Source organism: Pezoporus wallicus, unplaced genomic scaffold, assembly GCF_028554395.1.
Source record: "Pezoporus wallicus isolate ANWC-B61680 ecotype Strahan unplaced genomic scaffold, APGP_CSIRO_Pwel_v1 contig_4131, whole genome shotgun sequence".
In the NCBI taxonomy this organism is placed as follows: domain Eukaryota; kingdom Metazoa; phylum Chordata; class Aves; order Psittaciformes; family Psittacidae; genus Pezoporus; species Pezoporus wallicus.
This window is the reverse complement of record NW_026641950.1, coordinates 886,388-903,952: the sequence shown is the minus strand read 5'-3', so window position 1 is coordinate 903,952 and position 17,565 is coordinate 886,388. Positions and strand designations below refer to the sequence as shown.

Sequence of the window (17,565 nt, the reverse complement as noted above, 5' to 3'; positions counted from 1 at the left end):
ATATTTCAAAGTTTATATTTCCCACCTTACCTAGCAACTTTGTGCATATTCATTATGATAGCTCCTACAAATGGTAGCTTTTTCAAATTAACTAATCTGATACAAAGTTGCATTTTTTTAGCATTTAAGTTTAAGATTTTTTTTTTTCTGTAGTTGTTCTAGAGTAAGTTGTGTTTTGGTTGGTCCTTTAATATAGATTTCCCCTTATTTTTTCAGATACTTAAAGCTTCAAAAGAAAAGTCCCTACATCAGGAGGACCAGCCCTAACCATACGCTACAAAAGGGGAGCAGATGGTTGTAATAGATCTTATGATGTAATTACCAAGCAGTTCAGGGTTTGGAGAATGAACACTAAGATACTGTAAATGGGTTTTAGCCAACTGTCATTTTAGTAAGGTTTTTTTAACACTTGAATGTTTAATTTACATTCCTGTCTGATTTCTCCCCTCTCCCCCCTTGGTCAAGTTTAGTGAATTCATTATTTTTCTTCTGTGTTTGTGATGGAGTTGCAACTTTGAGCTACATTTCTGATGTGCTGTTCAAGCAATTGTTAATAATCTATTTATAATGCAGCAGCAAGTACACTTTTTTTTTTCCAGATTTTAGTATATATCTTTTGTTGTGGATTCATACAGTATGTACAGAGCAGTTTGGTCACATGAGACATATAATATTATGAATTCTTAGATGTCTTACAACTGCTGATATAGCATACAACCTAACTGCATTTTAGTGAAAACACAAATCAGGCACACACTATGCTGTGAAGTTTGAGTTGCATCTCTTTGCACTGATGTTATGTCAACAGTTACACTACATGAATTTCAGGTATTTTTAAAATAGTCTAATAAGGTACAAAATGTGTGTGTTTAATTCATGGTAGTAAAAAGGCGGTTTACTAAATTACTTTTTTCAGAAAACTTCTATGTGTGAATTCAAACCTTTTATTTCTTAACATTTGGTTTTTAAAGCACAAATGTATAGAAACTGCGTAATAGCTTGGCAGGGAGTCTGTACATTGCAGTGAAACTGAGTTGCTGGAATCAAGTTGAATTCAGTAAAATAATAAAAATAATAAGAAATAATGCTGAATTTAGTAAGTTTTCTATACAGTGAATTATTTTAAGTCAAATTTGCTTAAATACAACTTGTAAAATCTATTTAAAAAAATTGAAAATTCAACCTTAAGAAAACAGGATATCAAAATTTAAGACCTAACATCATAAATGCTCTTGTAAATGGTACGTCTGATATTTAGACTTCAAGTGATTTAGAATTTTAACATAACAGGTGTACTTTTTACCTGTTCTGTGCTGCTGTTCCACAATTACAAAGCCTTTTTTTTTTGTTGTTGTTGCCATTTTGCATGTGTTCCTTTTTGGCTCAGGAATGATTGCTGTGATTTTAGGAAATTGCTAAGCCTGAAATAGGAGGTTAGAAGAAATAAGATAAATTTTGAAGGATAAAATAAAATCAGTTTGGTAACCCTAAAGGTGGTTGCCTTTTGTTTGACAGGGAAATTTTAAACTTCCATAGTACTGTTTTGAAGTCAGGTTTTTAGTTGCTAACGTTTATAGTGAAAGGGGCATCATATATGCTTGCCTTTTTTTGTTTGGCGTTTCAGTAAGACTCCACTTAAGTGAGTGGTACCTCTGATCAACAAACACAGATGTCCCAAAGTGGTTTCTTTAGACTTTTCAGGAAAGCAATAATACTCTTAGACTGTGATGTGGTTTGGGATGGGATATTCTGGTAAAATTACCTGTGATTGTGAATTGCAGAGCAATAATTTTTACAAAGCCATATTCTGTCAGGAAGCTTGGGAATAATTTTAGAATGGTATATGGAAGACTTTTTATATAACAGTGGCAGCCTGTTTGTAGAATTATGGGACTGTGAGAATATATTATGCTGTGATCAACTTCTAAGTATTTTGTAACTGGGTATGTGATTTTATGTGCTTCATGTTTACAAAAATATGCCAAGCTGAGCAAGGTCAAGTGAACTATTAAAAAGTGTATATTTAATCTGTTTTAATGTTTGGCTGCAATAAAACACAGAAGAATCTATTTGTCTTTCTAGTGTCATTATTTTTCTAAAATGTGGTAGATTTTAATTATGGGGCTAAATACTTGCCCCATCTACTAATGAACATTATTATTTTTCAAAGTTACAATTTGGAATGTTTAAAAATATATTTGAGAGATTATTTAGAAGGAGAAAGAAATGTAGCAAGTAGAAGAAATTTTTTTCTGGATGGTATTGTGTGAAGGAAATGGGCATTTCTTTAAGGTCTGTGTCTTCAATAATTGTATTGTGTTTCTTCTTTTTGCAACCAGTTTGGCCTGAGTTTTGCCCATGATATATAATTTCTATTTGTAACTAAAAAGGATGAGATAGCGGTCTTTAACAGCCATAAATGTGTGTGGGAAGTATGATATCTACCTTTCATAGAGAAGTATTCTGGGTTATGGTCCAAAATTTAAAACAGAACTCTAGCAAGGACGTTATGTCTTTGCAGTTCTTTGGTTTAAAGCAAAAGTATTTCCTAATCTTTTCAGTTTTCAAACACCTCCGTATTTTTATGATGAAATGCTGCTGAATAAAGGGCAGTAGTTCAAGAAAAGGAAAAAGATTTCATCTTTGTTTTCACATTGCTACATTGCTTCTTGCTATATCTCACTGAATTTGTGAAATCTTGGATTCTGAAAATTACAGAAAGAAATCAATAAGGAAAGCAAATTTAAATAAAATACTAAAGTTTAATTTTAATATTGAAAATTTAAGTGACTTTCTCATTCTTAGTGATAGGAAAGGTATTGTATCATGACCCTATTCTTTCTAAGAAGTAAATTGATAAGATTAAATATAGGAAAGAGACTGGAAAATATCATATTTTTACTGAATATCATTATGTAATTTTGAGTTTCAAAAATTATGTACATTTAAATAACAAATTGTATTGTACATTTACAGTGTTGATTTGGTTTCTTGCTACAAGGTCTGAAACTATTTTCAGTTGGCTAATCATTTGGGTCATGGTTACATGCACTCACAAATATTTATAGACATACTGTTATATGAAAGATAAATTTATTCTTTATAATAGAAACCTTCTTAGGAATACCTGGTGCATACGTTACCCAGTGATAGCAGTCCTAGACTGTAGAGATTGGTTAAAACAATTTTGTCTGATCTTGAACTAGATTTATTTTGCTGGAAACAGAAGTTGAGTAATGGATGAGAGTGGTTTGAAGAGCTAGGAAATTTTTTTTGTTTAAGTTAATGACAAAGTAGTCTCAAGGTTTACTATCATATCCCTGTATCAAGATTATATGATACTTACTATCATATCTTTGAGAGAGCATATTTTTAAACCTTTGTCAGAAATAGCAGATGCTAATTTAGCAGAATATAGTTTGAAAAAAGTCTGAGAATTTGGAGAATAGATCCTAGTGCATAGATAGGTGTAGAGAACTGTAGGGTTATATGTTGTGTGAGCCTCAGTAAGGAAATGTGAAGCTAGGCAAGAAATGGGAGATAGGAGCAGGCTATAGAGTGATTAGTTCATACCTCGTTCTTCCTGTGATGGAAGAGAAGTTGCAGAAATAACATGATTGCCAAGATGGGTGGAAGATGGTCACTGAGTAGAGGGAATTAAAGAGGAGATGTCAGGTGAGAATATCAACTGTTGCTGATAAGGCAAAAGGTTCAGAGAAAATGGATGGCTAAGTAGCATGTTATATAATGGTTTACTATCCTGAGTTGTTCATGTGCTTTTAGTTGGTAAAAATAGTAGAAATACGAGTATATAAACCATTGTGTTTCATCTGGAGCTGCATTATTGCTCTTTTTAAAAATACTGTATTTCTGATGCCATACAGATGGACATGGCCATTTTATGTATTGTGTGGTATATGAGAAAAAAAACCACAAACAAACAAAAAACAAGCAAAAATAACCAAGCCAATATTTTAGCAAGTACTGAAACACGCTTTCGTTAATACACCATTATAGTAATAATATTCCTTCTCCAGGTTATCGCATAGTATGTAACTGGCTCTATAGATCTTTTTGTCATTTCTTTCAGTTTAATTTACAATCTGGATTTTATGATGCAGTTGAAGAGGTGAATGACTTTTAATGTGGCCGTATTTATTTAATTTACCATATCATAATCAAGTTAATACTTATTCTGCTTTGTGCTGAATATAAAAATCATTTGTACTGTCCGCACATTCTGTAGTAGTAGTTGTCACCTTGTAGTAAAGGGTCAAATTAGAACGTGAAATAGTTTGATTTCTTGTGTGTGTATAACTCAGTTTCTCCAGGAAAAAAAGCAAAGGTTCTCAGTGTTTATATCTGGTGTATTCACAATATAAAGCTTCTGAGCAGTCGGTTTAAAAAGCTCTGAAGATTGAATATCCTGACAAGCTGTCTTTAATTGACTTAGGAATGAAATAAAATGTTTTTTCTAGATATAAGTATACCTCAAAATTAAAGAGTATATGTTAGAGAGGAAAATAACTGAAAAGCCAACTGACCTCTTGTTTTAGTGTTTTCACTTGAGCTTATTGGGAGGAAATACTGGAAGCTTATTGGGATGAAACTGGAAACAGAATATTAGAATTGTGTGGCAGGATGCTTTAAATGTTACAGAGTAGGGCAGGATCAAAAAGTGCTGAGAGAGGAGAAAAAGAGGAGAGAACAAGCCTGTGTCTTCGTACTACCTTCAGAATATAAGTGTATGTGATTTTGGAGCAGTATGTCGTCTATCTTTTGCTGCAGACTCTTGTGCTTAGTTAATATTTACCTGTGCATTCAGATGCTTACAGTATTCATGGGTTAAATTATTTTAAAAGGTGAAGCAAGACCAAAGCTTCCAAGTTCCCAAGTCACTTCTGAAAATGCGACCTGGGTTCCCAAATGATTTTAATATTTTGTACATTTTAATCATAAATATATGTAGTAAACTAGTGGTCCCAAGAGTTTTTACTTATTGAACTGTTTTTTTTATTCCCTGCAAAATAGCTTGCATTGTTAATGCGTATCATCGAAATCTACCAAATATCTAAGGGGAAAAAGTTTATCAAATCTTTTGTGACAGGAGCAACAAGGTAATATTTAAAGTGTCTGTAGAGAAAGAGCTTTATGTGACTATATAGTTCAGACGGTAATCTATGGTTACTTCAAAAAATACAAAAGTTTTTGGCCCAGTGATATTTTGCATGTAAGCTGAATTTTATTGTATCTCTTATCATAAACAATTAACATAAATTTATTTCAATGAAATAATATTTTTAATATTCTAGGGAAAAGTGAAAAAGAAACTGAACAAGACAAAACAGAAAAAGGTAAGTCTGAAACTAACATTCTGTTCTTCTGAAAGTCAAAAGCATGCTTTCTGAGAGGATTGATTTAAATCATATCAAATAGTAGTGAAGCTTTGTTCCTGGGCAATGTAGATAAACTGGAGTTGAATAAACATCCAAAGCGTGTTTGCTTTTGTAAGTGGATAGACATTTCCAAAGCTGACATCAAGGTACTCCCCTCTTACATTGTCACAGGCTGCTGTTAAAAACTTCTACTGTTTCGGGAGTCAAGTGTTCAGTGTTACACTCCTAGATTAGGACTCAGGAGATCACCAGCCTCCTCCTGCATCTGTAGGTGAGAGGCAACCTGGGCTGCCCAGCCAAAAAGGCTGGGTTCGGCACTGTCTACTGTACTAAGCCTGGGGAGAGAGGTGGCACTAAAATCAGTCCTTGTCAACTCAGGAAGGCTAAGGAACACGCAGAGGCAGGTTTGGTTGAAAAGTGAGGTTTTGCTAAGAGTATTTGTGAATTTGTTCTCCTTACAATCACATTGGTGATGGCACCATGTGTTCCCTGTAACTGCATGGAGCTTGCACTATCTCCTTCGTTGGGATCAGAGTCTATCTGATTTTTGCGTATATTGGCATGTATTGAATATTCATTTATATTGGTAAAGAATTTATATAATAATAGGAAGAATCATTCTTTTGCAATGAGTTGTTTCTTTCATACACTGAATATCAGCATAGGTAGTTACAATAATTTTCACTTTTCAAAACTGATAAAATATGAAAGTGAAAATGAAGCTGGAGCACACAGTTGTGTTGTATCAGGGACAGAGGTATACATAAGCCACGCTTAGGATGATGTCATTCCACAATTAGCCCCACAAGTGTCATTCTGATACCAGGGTCAACATTCACCTCAGTTTACTATAGGTCTTTATCTTTTCATACGATATGTAGGATGTCCAAAGTGACACCTGTAACCTGCATAACCTGTGGAGGTTATATGCAGTTCTGGCTAAATGTAGGGTTTTTTTGCTGTAGGGTGAGATGAATTGCCACCTAAACTTGACTGAGAACCTTATCCAGAGCTCCACTGGCTATGGGAAGAGCTTACATGCTTAGCTCACCTCCAGCATTATCACATCAAGTTGAATGGGCTGAGTTCCACCCTTGTAAGCTCTACTTTTAAGGGTATACATACTACCTGTTGATTTACTTACATATTTAGTTGTAGCCTGCATCAAAAACGAGCTCTAGGCAGAATGACTGATGTTGTACTTCATAGAAATGTAGTTCTCAAAGCCCAAAACTGCTGCACAACACCATCCTGAACTAAATGTGTAGGACTTCAGAATATTAGCATGTATTTTTGTACAGAAAGTCAATGAAAAAATTTATTCCCGGTCTTGTCAAACGGTTGCTTGATTCTAACCTTTGAATGAAGCCAAAAGATTCCATGATGAAAGGGAGAGATGAATGATGGAAATGCATGCCAAAAATAAAATTATCATTCCACAATTGTTTCTTGCAATCAGCATCTGACCAACCAATAGTAATTTCAGAAGAAAACCCTGTAGAATACTTTTTACTGCAAGGGAAATTGTTCTGGAATAAATGCAGCTAAAGATTTATTATAGTCATTAGATTCCACAGCCTTATTAGTCCCTAAAATGCCTCAGTTTTTATTGTCTGATTGCTTCCACAGATAAGCTGATTATAAAGGTATTGCCTGTTCTGGCAGTACAGTTTAGAAGGATCTTTTAATTATTGTAGTGCTACTGGCTTTAAATTGTTGAGATGCGATTACTTGTTTTTATATCTTCTAAGTTATCATTTATAGAACCACATAAACCAAGTGGATCACTTGCACTATCTGTATCTCACCTAATGAGCTTCCCAAACAACAGGGCAGTGACAGAGTTTTTCATCATCATCAAATTCTCATTTGAGCACCCACTGAGAGGCAGCACAATTTCAGAAACTAATTTGGGTAACTATATGGGCCTAGTATGAGGAGAGAGGACAATTACTTGGGTAAATCTTGAATTGTGGGTAGAAGTGATTGGTCAGCTAATGTGCATATACATGTTTTTCAGCCCATAACTGAAACTGGAACTTGGAAGGTTGGAGTATTTGAGGGAGGGTTTGGGTGGAATTAGTAAAACAGAAGGTCACAAAATTAATTGGAAATATTACAGACAGTGATCATCTTTATCTAGTTGTCTTTGTCTTCTAAGGCACCCTTCCACAAGTTGCCAAGAGCATTATTACTGAATTTGTATTGCAGCAGGGATAGGAGGGGGTTTAGAAAACCAAGCTTATGGCTCCCCTGGAAACGGCTCCCTTAGAATTTGATGGTTTAAGAAGGAGAACTGGCAAGAGGAGCCTTTGTTAAGAAGGAGAACTGGCAGGAGGAGCCTTGGCTGTGAGACCACGTCACATTAAAAAGATTTTTATTTCAGATCAGGCTTTGAGATGGCACCCCCCACTTGTCTACTTCTGTCAATGTGAGAGAAACAGAGACATTATATGGTTACGACCTCTACAGTTTAGAACTTAAATAAAACTTACCTGCTAGTCATAAGCACAGCTTACAGTTAGTGCAGCAGGATTGTTTCAGTGTAGTTTTCAATGCAAAAACTAGAAACCATCTGTCCTCAAGGTGGCTGTGAAGACTGTGGTTTATCTTGAATCCTTATGCCTATGAAGTAATTAACTAAAAGCCAGAGTTGTGGCTGCTTTCTGTTTTGAATGCCAGTAGTTGCAGATGCAAGATAGAGGAAGCTGCCAGGAAAGCTCCCTTAACATACTATAAGGCAAAATGGAATAAAAAAACTAACCACAAGAGTTAAATCCCACTTATGAGGTGGTTTGTTAGAAAAGCAGCAGTGTCATTCTATCCTCATTTTCTCTCCCCACACCCTCAGAGACTGGGATGTTATGGTCTTGCTATTTCTGAGGAACTAGAAGTTTAACTAAAGACACGTTTAAGAAGAAATACTCATGCCAATTGTGTAATATGGACTCATAATCGCTGAGGAGTCTACTGCCCCTCTCCATTGACTGAATCCTACAGCATTAGTTTCCAAACATTAAAGCAGTACAATTTAGCTGATGTGGAAGGCACCCTTTTTCCCAGACCTCAGAGTTGAACCAACCAGGATGTCAGTCATCACTATCAATGTATGGGACAGGCCCAAGTTGCCAGCTCCAGTGCAGCAGGTAAAGCTTGCCCTCCCGCTCCACCACTTTCCTAGGCTCTGAACATAAGAAAGGGAGCAGAGGACTTAGGAAAGGTATTAGTACTGAGAGCAAAAGATGGAGGAAGAGGAGAAAAGGGAGGCAAGCATGGGTGGAAAATGGCCTTAGCTAGTCCCAGTTGGGATTTCTTCCTGGCCATAGTTGCATATCAGCTAACAAGCTCACTTGTTTGTGGTGTCCTTCTTCCTGGCAGTGCTTATCATGTCAGAATCAAATCACGGAATTGTAGAATATCTGCTCCCAAATTTTTGCAACGCACAAGAGTGAGAGATGATTTGTGTTAAGTGTATGGAAGTGCTTAGTGGTTTTCAGAGATAAGCACTAATTGTTCTGAGACTTTTAGTAGCAGTGTGATGTTGCCTCCCACTTACTTTGCTCAGGAGCAAAAATGTGCATGTGTCCTTTAATCAGAGGTTTGGAGGATGTCTATAAGGAAAAATCAGTGCATGCTATGTGTTGTGTTCAAGGTATCCCATTCTTTAAATGATCTTTTCAGAAAACAACTAATTGAAGTCTTTACAGTGTAGACAGTATCGAGACCCAGTTAAAAATAACTTGCTGTTAAAATGCCAAGTACATGGTGTAACTGTAGGACATAAAGAAATTGTATTGATCATGAAAGATAATTGTGATAGTATTCAATATTTTTGTTCTGTGCTTGTTAATGAAATTATTAACTCTTTTGAGATATCAGGCTGATGTCTGATCAGTTTGGCCAAAGGTGTCTCCTCTTTTAGGAGAATGAAGTTTTCCTTAGCCTCCCTTTCAGGAGAGGCTAGAGAGGGTTTATTTACTCCATTACAGAAGTATTCTTACTAGTTATTTCTGATACAATATTTCTACAAGTTTGTTACAATATTTCTACCAGTTTGTTCTGTATTGTTTTGGAGTTATGATCAGATGTAATTAATTTTTTGCCATGTACTGTGTACCAGTCACTATTACTTTCCATACATTTTTTCCCCTGGTACTTCATGATATTGGTTTGAATGCACTTACCACATTAACATAATTGGCTTACCTGGCATTTTACACTGACTTCAAACTTTGTGTTCTGCACAGTTCTACAGGAACATACAGACATTTGATCATTTGAAGACATTTGTCTAGAAATTTTGGAAAAGTTTCATTTCTCGACTGTTATCTCCTGAAATATCTTTTTGTATTATAAGTTGTAAAGCATCCCAAAATCATGTTTGCTTTATAATTATGTGAATAAAATCAACATAAAAGTTGCAAAATTATTTGCCTGATGCTGTTTGTCTGGACAGTTACTTAAAAGAAAATATAGATCTGCTTCAGATGAAGATTTACCGAACTTGATTGTTAATGTTACTAGCCTTTTGGTTTTAGAGCAGAAGTTAATAATAGAGCCAGTAATTCAGAGTGCTTTCACAAGGCATTCTTTTAATCACTTGTAGCTTTTCTGAAATTATATTTTGCCCTGGGAAAGCTCATCTTGAAAATGCCTTTCTAAAAATTGGTTTTTTTTGGAAGGTTTCAAGGAAGAAATTCAGTAGCTTAACAAGATGTACTTTGCATTGGTTGATTTGATATTTTCCCCCCAGTGTTTAAATGAAAAAATAAAAGAAAAAAATAAAAGAAAAAGCTTTTCTTGTGAACTTAGTGTATGTTTTTTTCCTTTGTAAGAACATGTAGTATTAACACCTATAAAATATTAGCTCACACATGCACATGCCAGCTAGTAATCAGTGGAGACACATTTGTGTTTGGCCTCTATATTTCATTATCCATCCCCTGCCCAGTCCCTGTTTGCTGCTGTATCTCCACGTGTCTCAAAGCGGATGGCATATTCTGATCTAGATGCTCAGACCTGAGCAAGATTTCCTCTGATGACATTCCTGGCAGCTCTGAACTTTCTACGAGATCAGGTCCTGAAAGGAAGAAATGAACTGTTTCCTTAGTCACACTATTGGCTTCCAAACAGTCTGTGGAGTAAGAGTTAGTATCTAACAGTAATGGCAGTGAATGAGGAGAACAACCTGGATGGGACTCGGTTCCAGATCAAGATGCGCATGTGGATGCATGTGCTGGTGTGGTGTCCAAACTGTGTTATATACAGTGGCCATCTGTACAGTCAGTGGAACATTCAGCTAATCACCTAGTACTTCATGCTGAACTCACTTTTTAGACTCCATGGGCTGTAATGACTAGATTTCTAAAGGTTGCAGCAATGTATAGGTGTCTACGTAGAGAAACCTAAACTTAGCTGCCTTAATTTTAAGCTGTCAGAGCACTGGTGACAAGCTCAACTGATGACTAAATGAATGACCTTTTAGCTAGAGAGCAAAGAGCTGTGCCATCAGGTACTGCAGCAGAGCTGAGTAGTTGTGCTGCTTCTTGCTCAGGCTATGATAATTTGCAGGTAATGAACACAGTCCTGCATCATATGTAGAAATAGGTGAAGTGTTTCTCGAAAAGGGGTACTTATGTTTGTCAGCACCGTTTGGTATGGGGCACATATAATTATGGGACAGCAGAGAGGCTTTGTCGCTTGCATTCATCTTTCCTTGAGTCACTTTCTTGACTGCTTGTAGCTGTAATCATTTTCTGAAGTACACAGCAGAGACTGAGCATAGCAGCATAATAGGTGGTGAGTAACCAGGATTTGGGCAAAAGAGTTTAGGGGAAAAGGCCCTTGAAGAAGGGCGTAAGCAACACGTGTGGAAGAAGACAGTTCTCTTAGAACAAGTTGGGGATAATAGGAAGAGCTGGACTGAGGAACAAACTGAGAGCAAGTGTAGAAACGAAAGAGAAGAAATGTGGTAGGGCATTGAGGTTGAGAAGGGAGAGGTTCAACAAGAGGATGACAGGAAAGAAAGGAGATGAACAATAGAAGCTTAGTGGATGAGTAGAAGCTGTAGAACATAAACACATGATAGTTCGACAAATCAGATAATCTGCAACTGATCCATTTAGTTTTGAACTTCGATATTCTGTTGCTGGCATAAGGCTAGGAGGAATCTCCGTCACAGTGATGACTGGCACAGTGAGCTTCTGGAGGAATTTCTTTAATTAACAAATGAGAGAATGGAATTTCCCTATGTAATTATAACCTTAGCACTAAAGCGCATTGATGTACAGTAGTATATTACAGAAATGGTAGAAAATAAGATTGGGTGGGACCCTAAGGCTTACTTTGTCTGTTCTCTTGACCAAAGATCTTAACTGAATACACTGTGCCTGGCAGATACTTATTCAGCTTGTTCTTACAAATTTCTGGGAGTTAGAATTCCATCACTACCCTCAGCAATCTGTTCTACTGTGCTTTCTCAGAGATACTCGTTCTGGATGCTCAATCCAAATTTTCTGCTCTAGCAATTTCAAGCCTTTTGTTCCTTGTCCTGAGCATAGTGGTAGAGAAAATAATTTACTCTTCTAATCTCTGTAGCTACTTTTTACAGAGTGCCCCTCTTCCAATAGCAAACTCTTTACTACTACGTTTTCCCCCTTTGTTGGTGCTTACTCAGATGTAAATGTTGTCCCCCACCCCTAGCAAAATGTTTTTAAACCATTCTTCAAAAGTACGTGTTTTAATCACCTTTAATCATTTGGTTACTTTCTCATGTGATTTCAGACTTGGAGTCTGAAGGGTAGCTAGCAGTGCATTCATTATTTTTTCAAAAGGTATTTCTCTGTCCTTTGTAGAAAAGACCATCACTGCCTTTGGTGATGACAAGGTGCCTTTCAACATAAAAACATAAAATATGCCTTGTATTTCAGTTTTCATGCTCCAGAATAAGTATATAAAACAGCTATTTCATCATCTTTCATTGGATATGTGGGAGGCTGTTAACTTTATTGTACATTTAATACATAACCTCTTAAAAAATGTTGTTCTTCTTGCGTTTGCTTTGTTGGTTTGGTTTGTTTTTTTTCCTTCTCTTCTATATCTTAATATAGAAGGAAGGTATGAGACTGCTTGTTTATTCCCCAACAGAAAAAAATTGTGTGGAGTTTCTTATAATACTTGTAGTTTGCTGCTGTGACAGTGGAACTGTTTTCTGTGAGGTGGTCTCCAGCTAGAAAGCCTATCCTTACATACAAAGCCATTATTGAAAATTCTCAGTATTACTCTTGCTAGACCATAGTATGATATATAAAAGAATTATTACCATTTTAATGCTCAACCAGATTTGGACTACAAATCACCCTAGCAGTTGTGTGATCATGCATCGCTTCAGCTACATGGTGAAATCTGTAAGTCATTAAAGGAAAACTGCATGTTTTTTTTCTTCTGAAAACATAACTTCTTTGTAACGTTGAATGTAATATATTGGGTCACATCTGCTAAAAGATTATTACACTGGAAGGAGGCAATGGATAATTTATTAAAATATCCCTGCAGAGAGATAGCAGGCTGTCTGGTTAATATAGAGGAATGCTTGATGATTGCACTGAAAGCTCCCTGGTGAATCCTTTAACATAGGAGTAGAATGGAAGATGAAAATGATTGCTCATTATATAATGTTTGCTGTGTTATATTGGTGCCTAGCAGCTGAATAATATTTATGTTAACAGCTCCTTTCCAGCTTTTCATATTGATCTCCTGCTGCTCTAGAGCTGATATATAATTGCACTGAAAATGGGAAAATAATACATTTTTTTGTAATGGAGGGTTGCAAAAAGGTTCTTCCAATGCATCACTGAAATTAGATATGGGGGGAAAGATGTCATAGCTTTGTGCCACAGACTTGTAAGATTTTCATTCTCTTTTTCTTCTGAGCAGTTTCTGTCTCATTTCCTTGTAATGTCAAAGGAATTGTGGAAACAGTGTCCCATAGGCAGTAGGAGTTTCTTGGTGGGTGGAAAAACACCTTTCCTTTGCTTCAGGGGAACCTCACTGGTGCTGTGCTTACTGAGTTTGAGGACCAAATGACTCTTTGTCTTTCCATGAATAGTGGAAGTTAGAAAGCTGACAGATAGCTTTCCTATATTAATGAATGCACAGCTTCTTAGCTAAAGATTTTCATTCATGCCATGAAAACTGAGAATTGACATATTAATTGTGACTTACATAATTTCTTTTATGTGCGGCCTCCTACGTGGAGAATAGGAGGAAACCTATTTTTGTGCTGATGTCCAGCTGGAAGCTTCCCAGATCATGTATCCACAGGAACTGACATGCCTTAGTTTTCCTGCTAACAAGAAATGACACTTTCACAGTGTCAGGAGCTGTGAGCTCAACCAACCTAAAGTCCTCAGGGACACTTGCTTTTTATTGGCTCTCTGAGCTGATGCCTCTGTGTTCATCCACACCTACCGTTGAGCAAGCCGGACCTTAGAAGTAGCAATGGTTTCTTGGAAAACTGAGCTGGCATATTTTTAGCAAAAGACAAAAAAAAATAAAATCACAAAACCACACAAACAGATTTTATTTTTCAGGCCCAGTGCTATTATGTTAGGAACTTCCGACCATACCTGTCAGTCACTGTGGACTCAAGGTCTGGGGTGGAGGGATACTTGCTGTCATGATAAGAGATGTTTCTATGGGTTTTGCTGGATTCAAGGGGTATGAACACTTGGAACAGAGCCAGTGAAGTACTCCATAGTCATTGTCAGTGACTTGAATGAAGGGTTAGAATACCTCCTCAGCAAGCTTGCTGGCAATATGAAACTGGGAGGAGTGGCTGATACCCAGTGTGCTGTGCTGTTGTTCAGAAGGATCTAGACAGGCTGGAGAGATGGGCAGAGAAATTCAACAAAGGCAAGTGCAGGGTCCTGCACCTGGGCAGGACAAACCCCATGTACCAGTACAGGCTGGGAGCTGACCTGCTGGAAAGTAGCTCTGCAGAGAGAGACCTGGGGGTCATGGTAGACAGCAAGTAGTCTATGAGCCAGCAATGCACCCTTGTGGCCAAGAAGGCCGGTGGGCTGCTTTAGGAAGAGATTGCCAGCAGGTCAAGGGAGGTGATTCTCCCTCTCTACTCAGGCCTGGTGAGGCCTCATCTGGAGTGCTGTGTCCAGTTCTGGGTTACCCAGTACAATGTTGCTCCTGGAACAAGTCCAGTGAAGGGCTGTTAGAACTGTGAAGATTTTGGAATATCACTCCAATGAAGAAAGGCTGCGGGAGCTGGGCCTGTTCAGCCTAGGGGAGAGAAGGCTTGGGGGGGATCTGGTGAATGTATTTGAGTATCTGAAGGGAGGGTGTCGACAGGGCCAGACTCTTCTTGGTGGTGCCAGGTGATAGGACCAGACGCAACAGGTGAAAGTAAAACATGGGAAGTTCCAGCTGGACACAAGGAAGAAATTCTTTACTGTGAGGATGACTGAGCACTGGAATAGGTTGCCCAGAATAGGTTGTCATGTCTTCTTCTCTGGAGATATTCAAGAGCTGTTCTGACACAATCCTGAGTAATGTGCTCTCAGTGTCCCTGCTTGAACAGGGAGTTTGGACTAGGTGACCCCCAGTAGTTCCTTCCAGCCTCAACCACTCATGAAAATGCAGTAAAGACATCAATTTCCTATGAAATAGATGATATTAAAGTAAGACACAGCAAGACTGGAATCAACCACAGATTGAAAAGCATTTCTACTGTATTATCTGTGGATGATGAATAAAGGACATTAAAGCCATCTATATTATTATATTGGGGGGAAAAAAAAAAAGAAGGATCAAAGAAAGCATCTCTTTGGTCAGTTCAGCATCATGATAACTAAATTCCTGAAGTATTTAGGGAAGCAAAACCAATATATTAAAGTGTGCTATTTGGTAGTTTATCTTGAAAAAGGAGTAAAACCCTGTATGCCAGGAGGTTTTTTCTTTCTAAACTTCTTGGTAGCTAATGCCTTGGAAAATTACAGTAATTTCTGCTATAAGAAGGATCAACAGGGATATAATAATCTTTATGCACTGCTTCTTTAGTACCTTTCCTTTATAGATCTTAATACATTTTTATATTTTATGCTTCATACAACCTTTGTGAATAAGTAAATGGAATTTAGTAGGATAACTTCAATCCTGCTTAAATTGTATTTACCCCCTGCCCCTGAAAAGCAATAGCATCTATATAACTGATGCAGAGCAGTTTATACGGGTAATGTAAAAACCTCTCTTCATGCAGAGCTGTTTGAAGTCAATGTTGATAATGACAGTAAAGTCTTACACAGAAAGAACCACAGGTACCCAAGTTGATGGTTGTTTTTGTTTCGTGTTTTGGTGTTTTGTTTTCACCTGGTACGGAAGCATCTCGGACTCATGAGATCCTCTAGTCTTGGATGCGGTTAGCATTGGTTTAGCAGTAGCTAAGTGCCATGGTTTAAGCCCAGCCAGTAACTCAGAACCATGCAGCCACTCGCTCAATCCCCCTGTTCTTCCTCCTCCTGCTCCCAGAGGGATGGGAGGAGAATGGAAAGAATGTAACTCCCACAGGTTGAGATAAGAACAGTCCAGTAACTAAGGTATAACACAAACCACTGCTGCTACCACCAATAATAATAATGATAAGGGAAGTAACAAGGGAAGAGAATACAACTGCTCACCATCTGCCGACCAATACCCAGCCCGACCTGAGCAGCTATCTGGGTCTTCCGGGTAACTGCCCTCAGTTTATATAGTGAGCATGACGTGCTGTGGTATGGAATACCTCTTTGGCTAGCCTGGGTCAGGTGTCCTGTCTCTGCTTCCTCCCGGCTTCCCCTCGTCCCTGGCAGAGCATGAGACTGATAATGTCCTTGGTCAGAGTAAACTTTACTGAGCAGCAACTAAAAACATTGGTGTTATCAGCACTGTTCCCAGTCTGAAAGTCAAAAACCCAGCACTGCACCAGCTACTGAGGAGGAGAAAAATGACTTCTACTGCTGAACCCAGGACAGTATCCACCCCTTATTCCATACCATTCACGTCATGCTCAGATCTCACATTTTTCAGTATACCATCAGTATACCATCTGGTCTTATATATATATATATATATATATATATATATATATACACACACACACATACGCACAGAAAGTGAGAGAGATATCTTTCCTTAGTGCATGGACCAATCCCTATAAAGCTGTCGAATTCATCCGGTCCATGAGTCGGGCTGCATCTCTTGTAACAGTCTTTCAGAGCAGGAGAGATGGTGTGCAGTATTGGATTGTTGCCTGCTGATGACACCATGGAACTCATCTGGTCACTGCTGAGCTCATTTGGTTTCATCAAAGTTCATTCTTTGTTGGGTTGATGGTTGAAGGGAAGTCGGGGCCAGTCACTGGTGACCTGAGGACATCTAGTTGGTGGGCTATAAAAGTGCTACATAGCAGGTAACAGCATACAATTGAGTTCATTGGCTGTTTTCCCCTAAAATCAAATCCCCTTGAGGTACACATTGGACTTCCCCATCTTCCTGCATTATCTACCAAGTATATCCATGTCCCTGAGCAAAATCAATCCCACGAGTGAGTTTGCCTTTAACTGAAGCAGGAATAACCCAGACTGTCTTCCCCAACAAATTCTTTATGTGCACCACGGGAACTTTGTCCCCCTCTACAATATGTAAAAGTTCTAACTGGGCTGGGCCAGCCCTGTTGGCAGATCCTCTGGTGTTGACCAACCAGGTGGCCTTTGGTAAATGTGTATCCCAATGCTTGAAACTTCCCCCACTCATTGCTCTCAGTGTAGTTTTTAGCAGACCATTGTACCGTTTGATTTTCCCAGAGGCTGGTGCATGGTAGGGGATGTGATATACCCACTCAATGCCATGCTCTTTGGCCCAAAGATCTATAAGGTTATTCCGGAAATGAGTCCCATTGTCTGACTCAATTCTCTCTGGGGTGCCGTGTCACCACAAAATCTGTTTCTCAAGGCCCAGGATGGTGTTCCGGGCAGTGGCATGGGGCACAGCGTATGTTTCCAGCCACCCGGTGGTTGCTTCCACCATGGTAAGCACATGGCACTTGCCTTGGCGGGTTGGTGGCAGTGTGATATAGTCAATCTGCCAGGCCTCCCCATATTTATACTTCAACCATCGTCCT

At 38.1% G+C, this 17,565-nt stretch overlaps 1 protein-coding gene across 1 annotated transcript in view; it reads left to right on the top strand.

Moving 5' to 3' along the window:
* The window catches only part of ASPH (aspartate beta-hydroxylase), a 111,639-nt gene that overhangs the window by 57,773 nt on the left and 36,301 nt on the right, over positions 1 to 17,565 (top strand). Inside the window, exon 16 of the mRNA XM_057426241.1 lies at positions 5,313 to 5,354. Within this exon, the coding sequence (XP_057282224.1) occupies positions 5,313 to 5,354 (42 nt within the window). The remainder of the gene's footprint in view (positions 1 to 5,312; positions 5,355 to 17,565) is intronic.